The following is a 14,118-nucleotide window of genomic DNA, read 5'->3' on the forward strand; positions in this document are numbered from 1 at the left end:
CTTCGTATGGAACCAAAGACGACCCCGAATATCAAGAGCAATTCTAGGCCGGGTGCGGTGGCTCACGCCTGTAATCCTAGCTCTCTGGGAGGCCGAGGCGGGCGGATTGCTCGAGGTCAGTAGTTCGAAACCAGCATGAGCAAGAGCAAGACCCCATCTCTACTATAAATAGAAAGAAATTAATTGGCCAACTAATATATACAAAAAATTAGCCGGGCATGGTGGCGAATGCCTGTAGTCCCAGCTACTTGGGAGGCTAAGGCAGGAGGATTGCTTGAGCCAGGAGTTTGAGGTTGCTGTGAGCTAGGCTGACGCCACGGCACTCACTCTAGCCTGGGCAACAAAGCGAGACTCTGTCTCAAAAAAAAAAAAAAAAGAGCAATTCTAGGCAACAAAAACAAAATGGGAGGCATTAATTAGCCAGATATCAAACTATACTACAAAGCTGTAGTCATTAAATCAATATGGTATTGGCACAAAAATAGGAATATTGACCAGTGGAACAGATGTGAGAATCCTGATATAAAACCATCCTCATATAGCCATCTAATCTTTGATAAAGCAGACAAAAATATACGCTGGGGAAAAGAATCCCTTTTCAATAAATGGTGCTGGGAAAACTGGATAGCCACCTGTAGAAGGCTAAAGCAGGACCCACACATTTCACCTCTCACAAAAACCAACTCACGCTGGATAACAGACTTAAACCTAAGGTATGAAACTATTAGAACTCTAGAGGAAAAAGTCGGAAACACTCTCCTAGACATCGGCCTGGGCAAAGAGTTTATGAAGAAGTCCCCAAAGGCAATCACAGCAGCAACAAAAATAAATAAATGGGACATGATCAAACTACAAAGCTTCTGCACAGCCAAAGAAATAGTCATGACAGTAAACAGACAACCTACAGAATGGGAGAAAATTTTTGCATCCTATGCATCCGATAAGGGACTGATAACTAGAATATACTTAGAACTCACGAAAATCAGGAAGAAAAAAATCAAATAACCCCATTAAAAAGTGGGCAAAGGACTTGAACAGAAACTTTTCTAAAGAAGACAGAAGAATGGCCAACAAACATATGAAAAAATGCTCAACATCTCTAATCATCAGGGAAATGCAAATCAAAACCACAATGAGATATCACTTAACCCCAGTGAGAATGGCCTTTATCAAAAAATCTCCAAACAATAAATGCTGGCGTGGTTGCGGAGAGAGAGGAACACTCCTACACTGCTGGTGGGACTGCAAACTAGTTCAACCTCTGTGGAAAGCAATATGGAGATATCTTAAAGCGATATAAGTGATTCTACCATTTGATCCAGCAATCCCATTGCTGGGCATCTACCCAAAAGATCCAATGACACTCTACAAAAAAGACACCTGCACTCGAATGTTTATAGCAGCACAATTCATAATTGCAAGGCTGTGGAAACAGCCCAAGTGTCCATCAATCCAAGAATGGATTAATAAAATGTGGTATATGTATACCATGGAGTACGATTCAGCTCTAAGAAACAATGGTGACATAGCACATCTTATATTTTCCTGGTTAGAGCTGGAACCCATACTATTAAGTGAAGTTTCCCAAGAATGGAAAAACAAGCACCACATATACTCACCAGCAAATTGGTATTAACTGAACAGCACCTAAGTGGTCACATAGGTACTACAGTAATAGGGTATTGGGCAGGTGGGAGGGGGGAGGGGGGCAGGTATATACATACATAATGAGTGAGATGTGCACCATCTCGGGGATGGTCATGATGGAGACTCAGACTTGTGGGGGGAGGGGGGAAATGGGCATTTATTGAAACCTTAAAATCTGTACCCCCATAATATGCCAAAATTAAAAAGAAAAACAAAAAAACATTAACTAACAACGTTAGAAGACATTTTTCTTAAACAATAATTCACAATCTAAACTGTTAGTGACTGAATTAGACCCTGATAAACAAAGCTTTAATTTCGAATATGTACTTAGGTTCCTTTTAAAATATATACCAAATTTTCCATTTTTGTAGAAACTATCCTTTATTCAAAGTCATATTTCACACTATGCACTTTTCTTCTCTCCTTGCTTCCACTGTATAATTAATATATAATCATTGTTAATATGGCTTGAATCAGATAGAAATTCTCTGTAAAGCAAAGGCTATGTATTTTTTAAAATTTTCTTGTAACTATATAAAAGTCAAAAATTATTACTTCATTCTTAAGTAATTTGGATAGTACAATATTTACTATTAAATATAATTAGTCAGTATCAGTTATAATAAATGATATTTTTAATATTTTAAATATACAAAGAAAAACACATGCCAAAATCCAGGCAGATAAAGGAATTCTGAGACAGAGTGATCCAAACTATATTTTATGAACAGTATCACCAAAATTTAGCTCTTAACTTAGAATGGAGTTGCTCAACTTACAATGGGGCTACTTCCCAATAAACCCATAAGTTGAAAATGTTTTAAATTGAAAGTACCTTTTTCAGCTTATGGTATTTTCAACCTATAATGAGTTTCTCCTGACATGACTCTGTGGTAAGTTGAGGAGCACAATGAATGTGTATCACTTTCACACCATTGTGAAGTCAAAATATCTTAAGTTGAACCATCACAAGTTGGAATTTGTATTTTTTAATATTAGGTCATTAAATATGAAATGTCCGATTGCAAATCAAAAGTGTACTTTACTGTACCTCAAACAGGCAGTACAATTAATCAAAGTATGCACCTAAACTACTGACACAGTTTTGCCATCTTATCAGGACCCTGTTTATGCCAGCAGCAAAGAGCACAAGTGGTGATGAAATCGCGAAAGGCTTCTCCACAGCTTGCTGAGAATTGAATATTTTTCCTTGCAAGAAGTGGTCCAAAGCCTGGAAGGAGTGGCAGTCAGTTGGTGCAAGGTGTGGTGAATACAGTAGATGATAGAGAGTTTCCAAGTCCACCTTCCACAGCTTAACATGTGGTCCAGTCCAGCATTGTCTTACAAGAGGACTGGCCTATCTCTGCTGACCAATCTCGGCTGCTTAATCAAAAGCATCCTCGGCATTTTACCAAATGCTTACAGTAGACATCCTCTGTAACTGATTGACCAGGTTTTATGAAGTCGTAGTGGATAACAGCAACATTGGACCACCAAACAGACACTTAGCTTTTCTTGATGTTCAGTTCTGGACTGTGTTTAGACACTTCCCCTGTTTCCAACCACTGTGTCAAACGCTTGTGATTGTCACCATTTTTCACCATACGTAACAATATGGTGTAGAAATGGTTTGCCTTTATGTCATGCTAGCAAACAAAAAGCAAGCTATGAGATGATTTCTTTTCTATTGCTCATTTAATTCAGACAGCACCCATTACCTTGCTGGTTTGTTTCAAATGGTCCAATGTTGTTGGAACAGTAACGTCAAACCTTGCTGCTAATTCACCCATGAGTTGAGATGGATTCGCTTCCACTACAGCTTTCAGCTCATCATTATCCACCTTGGTCTCAGATCATGCACATGACTCATTTTCAAGATTAATAGCACCAGAATGGAACTTATCAAACCATCAATGTACTGTGTGTATTCATTAGCCACATCCTTCCCGAATACTTCACTGATATTTCAAGCTGTCTATGCTGCATTGGTTCCACGATTAAACTAATATTTGAAAAAACGAATTTTTGACTTATCCGTGATTTCACAACATTGCTCTAAAAAATTAATTTGAAAGATAATCACAAGCCAAAGCATGCATTTCAAAGACTGGAGGATGTACTTTCACAATGAACCTAACACAAGAAGTGTCAAAGTGAGATGTCAGAGATATCAACTGTCAAACTTAGAACCCTTAAGTTTTAAGGGTTCTAATCGGACATTTCATACTTAATAACATAATAACTAATATCTGGTTGAATTAAGGTTGTTACCTTCCAACGCACTATTTTATAAACATGTTGAGCATATTTTCAAGACAACCCCACAGAATATAAAAATCTGAAGAAAGGTAAGGAAGGAGGGAGAGAAAGATAGTCTGCAACACTTAATGTTTTCAACTATATTATCGCTTAACATCATGCCATATTTTAAAAGTCCCTTCCCAAATATTCCCAAGGCAGGTAAACAAGTCTAACAAATTTGTATATGTTTACCTCAAGTATAGTCTGTTTACTCTATAGCTGATCAATAAACCTCAGTTATTAAAAATAAAATGTAAAAATGGATTTTTAAGTTTGATCACAAAAAAGAAGTTATAATAAACTTTTAACATGTTAAAAGTAAGATCCAGGCCAGGTGCAGTGGCTCACGCCTGTAATCCTAGCACTCTGGGAGGCTGAGGCAGGTGGACTGCTCAAGGTCAGGAGTTTAAAACCAGCCTGAGCAAGAGCGAGACCCTGTCTCTACTATAAATAGAAAGAAATTAATTGGTCAACTAAACACACACACACACACACATATATATAAATAAAAATAAAAATAAAATTAGCCAGGCATTGTGGTGCATGCCTGCAGTCCCAGCTACTCGGGAGGCTGAGGCAGGAGGATCGCCTGAGCCTAGGAGTTTGAGGTTGCTGTGAGCTAAGCTGTCGCCACGGCACCCTAGCCGGGCAACAAAAGGTGATACTCTGTCTCAATAAATAATAATAATAATACTTTAAGAAAAAAAAAGTAAGATCCAAATAGTATTTATATATAATATTCTAAAATTAAAGCTAAACAACTTTAACTAATACAATGTTTTTAATTAGCACTCAACCACAAAAAATAAAACACAAAATTTAATTCATTCCCAGAACAAAAAAAATTGATAAATGTAGTTATCAACAACAGTATAGTCAACATTAATGCATTTAATAATGTCCTTCAAATAATATGATAGGAAATATATTAAAATAAATATAATTACATAGTGAATACTTCTTTAAACAAGACAATGTTAATGTAATTGCAGAACAGAAGACCAATGATGATGAGACTTCCCTCTTCACAATTTACAGTAAGCCAAACCAAGAATCCTTAATTTATGGTTTAAGAAGCATAAATAAAATTTTATGGTGCTTATTAAAATAAGAAGGGTTGCTAATTAAACCAATCCTGCTATGTTTTAAATCAGCAATCTAAACAATAAAAGATAGACCACTACTATTATCACTTATCACAAAACCATCTCATAAGGAAAGATAGATATGTATACCTGCTGCCTAAAACAATATATATATATACAAACCTAACTGCCCTAAAGTTGAGTGTAAAGTTATAGTTATTATTTTACTCATAATAGGAAATTTAAGCTCAAAACTAAATACTTAAGTTTTTAAAATTTTTACCTTGAATAAAGGCACAAACACAAATTCAAAGCAAATTATTTTCTAATAATTATACATTATCATTTCCCAAATCATATTTACAGATGTGAAAATATCATGTAATCTGATTTTTAAATACAATCTTCAGAAATACTTTCAAAATGTTTTTGAAGATACATTTTCAAAATGTATAATGTTATACATTACAACAACTGTATAAGCATAATATTCGTTTCCATTTAAAGATGTCCTCTGTATCCTCATTTCCTCAAAAATAACTGATAATAGTTCCTTTTACTACACTGGCAGTAAGTTCGTTAAGAATTACAAGTTAAGGGTGAATGACTGTACGGACTGACTTTTAGGTTATTAAAAATTAATTACTTCTTTTAAAGTAAGTCAAAATGTAAGCAAAAAAATAGGCAAGTCAGAAGAAGACAGATTAGCATATAGGCAAGCTTTTAGTGTTTTAATTAAAAGACAAAAAGTTCTCAGACAAATGCTATGACATTTGGCCATTAGAAAAAAATAATAAACCATTAGCACCACTGAAAAAGAAAAACCAGCCAAGTATTAATATATATAGAACTCCAAAACCGTTCTATTATAAATGAGAAAAGCTGATGAGATAATCACTTACTAGTGAAGTTATCAGTTAATGATATATAGCAACAAACTATTATTTCTGAAATCACCTAAAGATTTCACAAGATGACCACAATAATACATGCAAGAAATATCTCTCATGCTTTCAATCAAGTTATATTTTAAATTTTCACTTGCAATGGGTAAAACCATATTCACAAATATGGCATTATTTTAAACCTACTCTTTGACTTAATACTCTTTGTCAAAAGTTTTCTTTATTTCAATGTCTCCATTTAGCTATCGAGAACTTAATTTTATCTAAAAAGGCAAAAAAATATTCTATTAAGTAGATGTGCTACAAATTTAGCAACAACAAATCCACTTACTTTTTTCTCTTTCTCATGATGTTTATCCTGAGAGTGAGAGGAAGAATCACTTAAACTTTGATCATATGACCTATTAGATCCCCGTTTGCTCTTTTTCTAAAAAAGAAAATATATATACATACATGTATATGTATATAAAATTTTTTAAAAGAATCTTTTATTAGGCTTAAACCAATTCAAGTGTGAAGTATTTTTAAATGTCTACTGAAATTTTTAAAAGTCTCACTATTTCAAACTATATAATCCAGTTTAGATACCATCCATATGTCATCCATTGCATTATGAAGGGAAATCTAACCCTAAATTTAACATTAATGCCATATTTTTGTATATTAAAATGTGTGAAAATAGATTATCTATTTTCAAATAAGCTACTATATATTTTCAATGTCTGCTTTTAAAAAAAAGTTTCAACCAAAAGAGAAATGCCATATTAATAAAAGAAGGATGCCAAGACTAGAAGCAAAGCAAAGCAAATATTTGAGGAGTTACTTTTTGCCACTAGGGAAAGCAAGAAGTCTTTTAATCTTATAATTTAAGATTATATTAAGGCATACAGTTTTCTAAAAACTTATCTCTGCAGCAGTTCATTATGAAAAAAATTAAAGAAAATGTCAGTGTTAGACCCATGCACTTTTTCAAAGCATAAATAAAAACATTGCACATTTCTGTTTAAAAATACTTATACCATTGCATAATTAAGTATGAAGGTGATAGTTATTCAGGGTATTTAAAAGTTGGTGGTACTGTAACTAATTGGTTTAAACTAGATAAAATGACTATAAAAGATGTTCAAATTCCATGCAAATGTAGTTTATACAATCTTAATAAATTATTAAATAGGCTTTGTTTCTCCAACTGGTAAATGGGATAACATCATGTCAATAATTAGCAATAAGAAATTTCTATTTGTACAAACTTCAAAAATCCGTTTCATTATCTTTATATTTTATCTAAATCATCTTTCACTTAGAAAATGAAGATTACAGAATACTTTTTACATCTAGGAAGAAAATGTTCAATTTTACAATCTCAAAATTTCTCCTTAACCATTCAATATTCTGTGTTAGCCATTAAAATAAATCAAAGCTTTAAGCATCAAATGAGGTAGATACATACTCTTAAATATTTCATATGCATAAACCAGAATACTGGAGGTATGAGCTGCTCATTTCATAAGACAGGGGCCCCTTAAAATACTATTTCTTTTAAAAATAAAGAAATAGGCCCATTTACAAAGGAAAGGTACTAATTAAAAAATTAGACAATAAAAGACAAAGAAGCCTTAAACCTTCAGTGTATGAATATGTATGAGAACCAGGCACTTGGGACATTAAAGACATTGATTCTTCAAAGGAACATGGACACAAATATGTAAGTCGATCAAATGTTACTAACTCTATAATCCATGCTGTGTGACAACAAAGACTGACCAAATCTAAAAAATTCCCAAAGCTGTACTTAAGTATATTTTTCTGAAGGTCTTTTAGTTATAAAATAGCCTTATTCCAGAGCTTTACTACTTTCCAGTAAAAAAAAAAAAAAAAAAAAAAGAAAAGAAACAAATAAAAGGTATAATAGTTATGAAGCAGAAAGATGAGTAACAAGTGATAAAGAATCACAAAGTATATAATCATGTGCCAAAATCAAATTAAGTGAAAATAATCTTAAAATATAAACAGTTCTTTACAAATTAACTTTTCCCACTAAACGTACACCATTTAGTATCAACTATTAACATATATTCTAAATGAGAATATTTTAGAATATTCACCTTTACAAATGAACCCTGCAAGGCAAAATGTACTAGGTCCTTTTCAATTCCAATAAAAAACAAGCTCAAAAACTTCATCTCAAGCAAAAACCTAGGGGAAAGGAATTCTTATGTGCCCTTTTTTATATAATAGTGTCACTCTGTTGTCAAAACTAATCATTTTAGTAGTAAATTCAAGACAAATTCTTACCAGCTTACTAAAATGGTATTTACAGTAGCCACAGTATTGGACGTTATCTGCGCCATTACCTTCTTCTTCACAAAGTAATCCAGCAAACTGAGCACTGAAAATAAAAGCCAAGAATAACAGTAAAACTCAAACCACAGTACCTGTATATCTAAACAAAATTTACTTCGCAGTATGAACAGCTTGTAAGAAAACACATTTCCTAAGAAAAAACGGGAAAATAAAAAGCTCTGTTCTAGCTGTGACCCAAGTACATTTCACCCTAACCTACAATTGATCATTTTTTAAAGTCATATCTATGGCTTAAAATAAACTCTTCACATATCTCTATTAAGGATGAAGATGGATGCATGATTTATGTCACCAAATAAACATTAAGCTCCTGTAAGAGAAATTCTTTCCTGCTCATTATTAACACTTTGTTTTACTTTACTTTTTCAATCTGTCTCACAGGTACAAATGGAAACGCCATGCCTCTAAAGAGCTGAAAGGACATGTGATGGAACTGAGCTTATGAATGCAGACTACATAATCTTAACAAGGAAAAATTCATTCACCTAGGATGCATTTTGCAACTCTAAATGCTTTATATCATAGCACAATAGTCAACATAAACATAAGTTGTGATTTTCAGTCAAAAACAATGAAAGAAATGGAACTGAAACCTAAAGTTACCATATTCACATTTTTTAACACATTAATCTGCCACAAGTTGTATTTATTAACTCAGGCTAGTTTTGAGCCCGGAGTCTTGTGAAGCATGTGTAACTCACAGGTCTGTACCTTGGGAGCTGTGTGAGCTATTTTTCAAGTTGCATATAACTCACACACAGAAAACAATTTAAAAATAACAAATTTTTCATTAAATTAGAATGGATTCACTTGTTTTTGAAGCTTTTATTCTATTTTTATAATAAAACACACTGTGGCCCCAAGGAAAAAATTATTTTTTTCCCTAGTGTGGCAGTCAGTGTGTTAAAAATACAAAATGCTAAACTTTCTAATCACCATCTTGTGTATTTGTATTTGACCTTTCATAGATCCCGAAATTATGGTATTATTCTATAGATCTCATACCCAGAAATGCGCTTTCATCTTTGGAAAATTAGGTACAGTAATTGAGAGAATTTATGAAAGTCAAAAATCTTTTTCCATTCCCCAATAGTAGCATAAAATGGACTTTATTCAGACACTAACAGCTAAGGAAATAAGCATGTGCCTACAATGGCAGCTAAGCATAGACAAATGTTTTTTCCTTTTCTTTCTTTTTCTATTTATTTATTTATTTTTTTTTTTTTTTGGAGACAGGGTCTTGGTCGTTGCCCAAGCTAAAGAGCATTAGTGTGAGCACATCTCACGTCAACCTCAAACTCCTGGCCTCAAGCGATCCTCCTGCTCTGGCCTCTCACAGTGCTAGGATTACAGGCCTGAGTAAACTGATTCTTTTTTTTTTTCTTTTTGCGACAGAGTCTCTCTTTGTTGCCCAGGCTAGAGTGAGTGCCATGGCATCAGCCTAGCTCACAGCGGCAACCTCAAACTCCTGGGCTCAAGCAATCCTTCTGCCTCAGCCTCCCAAGTAGTTGGGACTACAGGCATGTGCCACCATGCCCCGCTAACTTTTTCTATATATATATTAGTTGGCCAATTAATTTCTTTCTATTTATAGTAGAGACGGGGTCTCGCTCTTGCTCAGGATGGTTTCGAACTCCTGACCTTGAGCAATCCGCCCGCCTTGGCCTCCCAGAGTGCTAGGATTACAGCCATGAGCCACCGCACCCGGCCTAAACTGATTCTTAAAATTAATAACTGTGTGGATTATTCCCAAACTTTTATTTGTAACTGTTATCTATTACGCAGAATATCTTGTTCTAAATAATTTTCGCCCTCAAAATCATACACTGAAAAAATATTGTAAGTAAATTTTTGGGTAGTCACTGTAACATTGAGACTAATGGTAGTTGCATTATATATTTTTCCCTTGAGACACAGGAAGTAAAGAAGCACTATCATTCATTGAACCCTTACTAATATTTCAGACATTGTACTAATAGTTTACCTAAATGAATTCATTTAATCCTAATAACAAATCAAAGGTAAATAATCAATGACAATATTTTAAATAAGATGAAACTGAAACTCACAGAGTAACACATTAGAACCAGGGTCCACTTATTGCAAATTCACTCTGGTAAATACACTCAGTTATTATTAGAATTATCTTTATTACCAATAAGTAAATGTGCACATAAAAACTAGCCAAATTTACTATAATTAATGTTTGAGTGCCTAAGTCTTTAACTATAATTGTTATACAAGGTATTCGCCAATATCTGTTCCGTACAACAGTGGAAACATACTTACCATGTTACATGGAAAGCCTGTCGACATCCATGTTTATTACATGTCATGCATGCACCAGTGGCCGCTTTGCTTTCTCTTCCTTGTTCATCACAAATGTAGCAAGTCTTAGGGTAGAAAAACAGAAACAAAAATGAAACAAAAATAATACAAGTGCTTAAATTAATGTGAATCTGAACTTCATAATTAAGTTTAGAAATGAAGATCGAATTTGCTATGTAATCTACTTTAGTTATAAACATGAATTCTTTTTTTTTAACAATAACCTAATTTTTGCAAATACAAACAGGAAAACATCAACAACAACAACATGCAAATAGTCCTAGTGAAAAATTCACAAAGGCATTATCTCAAAACCCTACAAGACAGGAAGACACTTCCCAGGCACAGAAGACAGGGTCCACATCTTTTTCTTTAAATCTAGTCAATTTCAACCAATTCCTATAGCAAAGGTATAAAAAAGATTTATCTTTCCTCTCTTCTGGAAATAATTATATCTAAGAGGGTTTGATACAGGGAGTTGGGACATAAGAAACAAAGTACAGTCCTATGTGAGTAAGCAAGCTTTAAGTTATTCCTGATATCCATGAGGAATCATTTGTGGGCTGTCATTCAGCCTCACTAACCTGACATCTTTGGGCTGGGGAGGAAGATGCTTCAAGTAGGTACGAAATGCCAAAGAGGGTGCCCAATGGACACCCTCAAAAACTCATTAGCTTCTTCCACTTAACAAGTAAAAATAACTAACAGTACCAACTTTTCACAGCTACAAATCACCAGCTGATCATGTGATGAAAGAATGAATTACATAAACAGTAATCTATGAGTATCAGAGTATAATGAATAAGATTAGCTGATTGGAAGTAGAGTATATAGAAAGCAATGTCTGACGACATGTTATCAGGTGATATATGTCAAAAAAGAAACCCATTTCCGAATAGTAATAAGGTATAACCTAGCCAACTTCAATAGGATCGCAGGGTTTTATTCACTCTGTACTGTAGCACCAAATAACACCATACAATATTTATAAGGACATATTCTGAAAAAAAACTAGTATCTAGCTGAGTAAATGATTTTAATTCCTCTGTTGAAAACATGGAATGTTTTCCACAATGAATAGAATTATAAAAACCATTTTATACCTGTAAAAAGTAAAATCCCAAATTACAACAAAACCAATAGGCCAGGCGCAGTGGCTCCCCCTGTAATCCTAGCAGTTTGGGAAGCTGAGGAGGGAGGATTGCTTGAGGCCATGAGTTCAAGACCAGCCTGAGCAAGAGTGAAACCCTGTTTCTATAAAAAAAAAATATAGAAAAATTAGCCAGTCATGGTGGCATGCACTATAGTCCCAGCTACTCAGGAGGCTGAAGCAAGAAAATCACTTGAGCACAGGCATTTGAGGTTGCAGTGAGCTATGATCATACCACTGTATTCTAGTACCCCAGGCAACACAGTGAGACTTTTTTTCCAAAAACAAAAAAAAAATTTAGACACACTGAATAAAAGCATCTCTAACCATTGGAAATACAAGAGAAAGTTACTAATTACAATGGAAGAATTTTGTGTACTTTTTTTTCCACTACAAATGATCAAGAGGATTTAAAAAAAAAGGATAGAGCACATTGAAACAATACCATTTTATATGACAAAATTCAGGGGGGAAAAAAACCCACAAAATAGGCCTCAAGGAATGCCTCAGTAACTTCCAAAGAGCTGATAGTGAACAGATACCATTCATTTGATCGTTTTATAAAATTTGAAATTATACCAGATATATATTTATTTGAAAAGGTGGGAAGGGGGCTTCTAGAAGGAGATATACTCTCCCCAGAGAAGTAATCATTTCACAGGTGAAAAACCACCAGGTAAAGTCTCAGAATTTGTCCCAAGGATATACAGCAAATAGAAAAACATATCCAAGAAAATCTATTAAATCTCAATGACAATAGCAAGAGCCTGTGAAATTTGAGCCACAACCTGCCCCCATCATCCCTGTACCCCCAATGTTCCCCACGATAGAAGGGCCACTCTGAGTAGGTGTGGCCAAGAAGATGAGGGCTCCCTCTACCCCAGCTACCAGTCTAGCACTACAGTTCCACCATAGGAGGGCCAGGCTGGCAGTGTTTCTATTCCCTACCCAGCCCTGGTGGCCCCCACGCATAGACTCCCACCTTCACAACAAACTGAGAATCCTAGGGCCCTGGCATTGCTGCCCCAGCTAAACAGTACAGCAGAAGTTCCAAATAAGGAGAGACAAACCCCACCTCTTCCTCCTCCCAATGCCCTGTCATACAGCAAACCTATCGCTTACACAGAGAAGGAGATTACTGTCCCCAGCACCCAATTCCAGAGCAGTAAGGCAGAGGCTGTGCATTTAAAGAGGCCTTAAGAACCAAAGAATTCAGCAGTTCTACCTGAGAGGTCAGACTTTTTTTGTAACAAGGCTTGGAGTTCATGCACTGTCAAAAACCATGGAGAATTCCACATTATATATGTGTATCAAAACATCACATTATACCCCATAAATGTATGCAATTATGATTTGCCAAACAAAAATAATATTAATGAGGGAAAAAAGAAAACTAACAGAATACCTGAATTTCGGTCCAGCATACTCAACAACATTTAAGTAAATTTGGAAGGGGAAATAAAAAAAACCCAACAAATACTTTGGTGGTGAGCAATTATCACAATAAAATGGGACTAGTAGCTCCAAGATACCAGGAAAAACAAGCACACAGCAGACCAGCCAGAAGATTAAGAGAGAACCAGAGATTGACAGCAAAGAAGTGTCCTCTTGGGCTCACACTCATCCCTGGGGGTCTATGAGGCTGTGAACATGAACTGCATTGCACCCAATGAGGAGAAAAGTAAAGCAGGTTTTGTGGCCCTATTAAAGGCATTCCCCAAGGCACATACAAACCTCTCAAACCTCTCAAGGGGCTTTAGTATAACCTATGATCAAAAACTGGCTGAACAATAATTTACTGTGACTCGGGGGTAACTCCTAAGGAGCCAGATGTGAAAATAAAGTCACATTCATATCTGATATGATTTTATTTTCTGAAAGACTACACATGCTCAATGCTGCACCTTCTAAACAACCCCTGAACAAGAACCTTGGACCTTCTTGGAAAATAGTCTCTAAGCCAGATACACATCCAAAAGTAATGGATGAGAATCTAACTGGCCAATAGGGCTTAAGTACAACCTGACCAGTAAGTGTTTCATGTGGCTCTAAAGTGTTGCAAAAGTGTTGCAACGCTAGGAAGTCAAGCTAATAAACGGGGCGGGCGAAGGAGTGGGGATGGAGAACAGGGCCATCTGAGGTTGTATTCAGGTTGGGAAAATAGACTAAAAAATAGTCCAGTCAACTGAGTAAACAAATAAATGGAAAAAAAACAGTAAGACCCACAAGGAGAAGAGAGAATCATTATCCAAAGGGGTTATAATACCTAAAATAAGTTCTCAACAAAAAAATTACCAAAGAGGTAGGAAAATGAGACGCACAGAGAAAATAAAGA

The 14,118-nt window shown here is 35.0% G+C and overlaps 1 protein-coding gene across 15 annotated transcripts in view; it reads right to left on the reverse strand.

Annotated features, from left to right (window-relative positions):
* Positions 1-14,118, reverse strand: part of MLLT10 (MLLT10 histone lysine methyltransferase DOT1L cofactor) — a 198,777-nt gene that overhangs the window by 101,010 nt on the left and 83,649 nt on the right. For 14 of the 15 annotated variants that reach the window (XM_075997678.1, XM_012767337.3, XM_075997676.1 and 11 more), the window contains 3 exons: positions 10,595-10,698; positions 8,237-8,330; positions 6,273-6,368 (listed from right to left, as the gene is read on the reverse strand). In XM_075997678.1, coding sequence (XP_075853793.1) covers positions 6,273-6,368; positions 8,237-8,330; positions 10,595-10,698 — 294 coding nt within the window. The remainder of the gene's footprint in view (positions 1-6,272; positions 6,369-8,236; positions 8,331-10,594; positions 10,699-14,118) is intronic. The other variant, XM_012767330.3, reaches the window with a different exon arrangement.

The sequence above is a fragment of the Microcebus murinus genome, chromosome 25 (assembly GCF_040939455.1).
Source record: "Microcebus murinus isolate Inina chromosome 25, M.murinus_Inina_mat1.0, whole genome shotgun sequence".
NCBI classification, from domain to species: Eukaryota; Metazoa; Chordata; class Mammalia; order Primates; family Cheirogaleidae; genus Microcebus; species Microcebus murinus.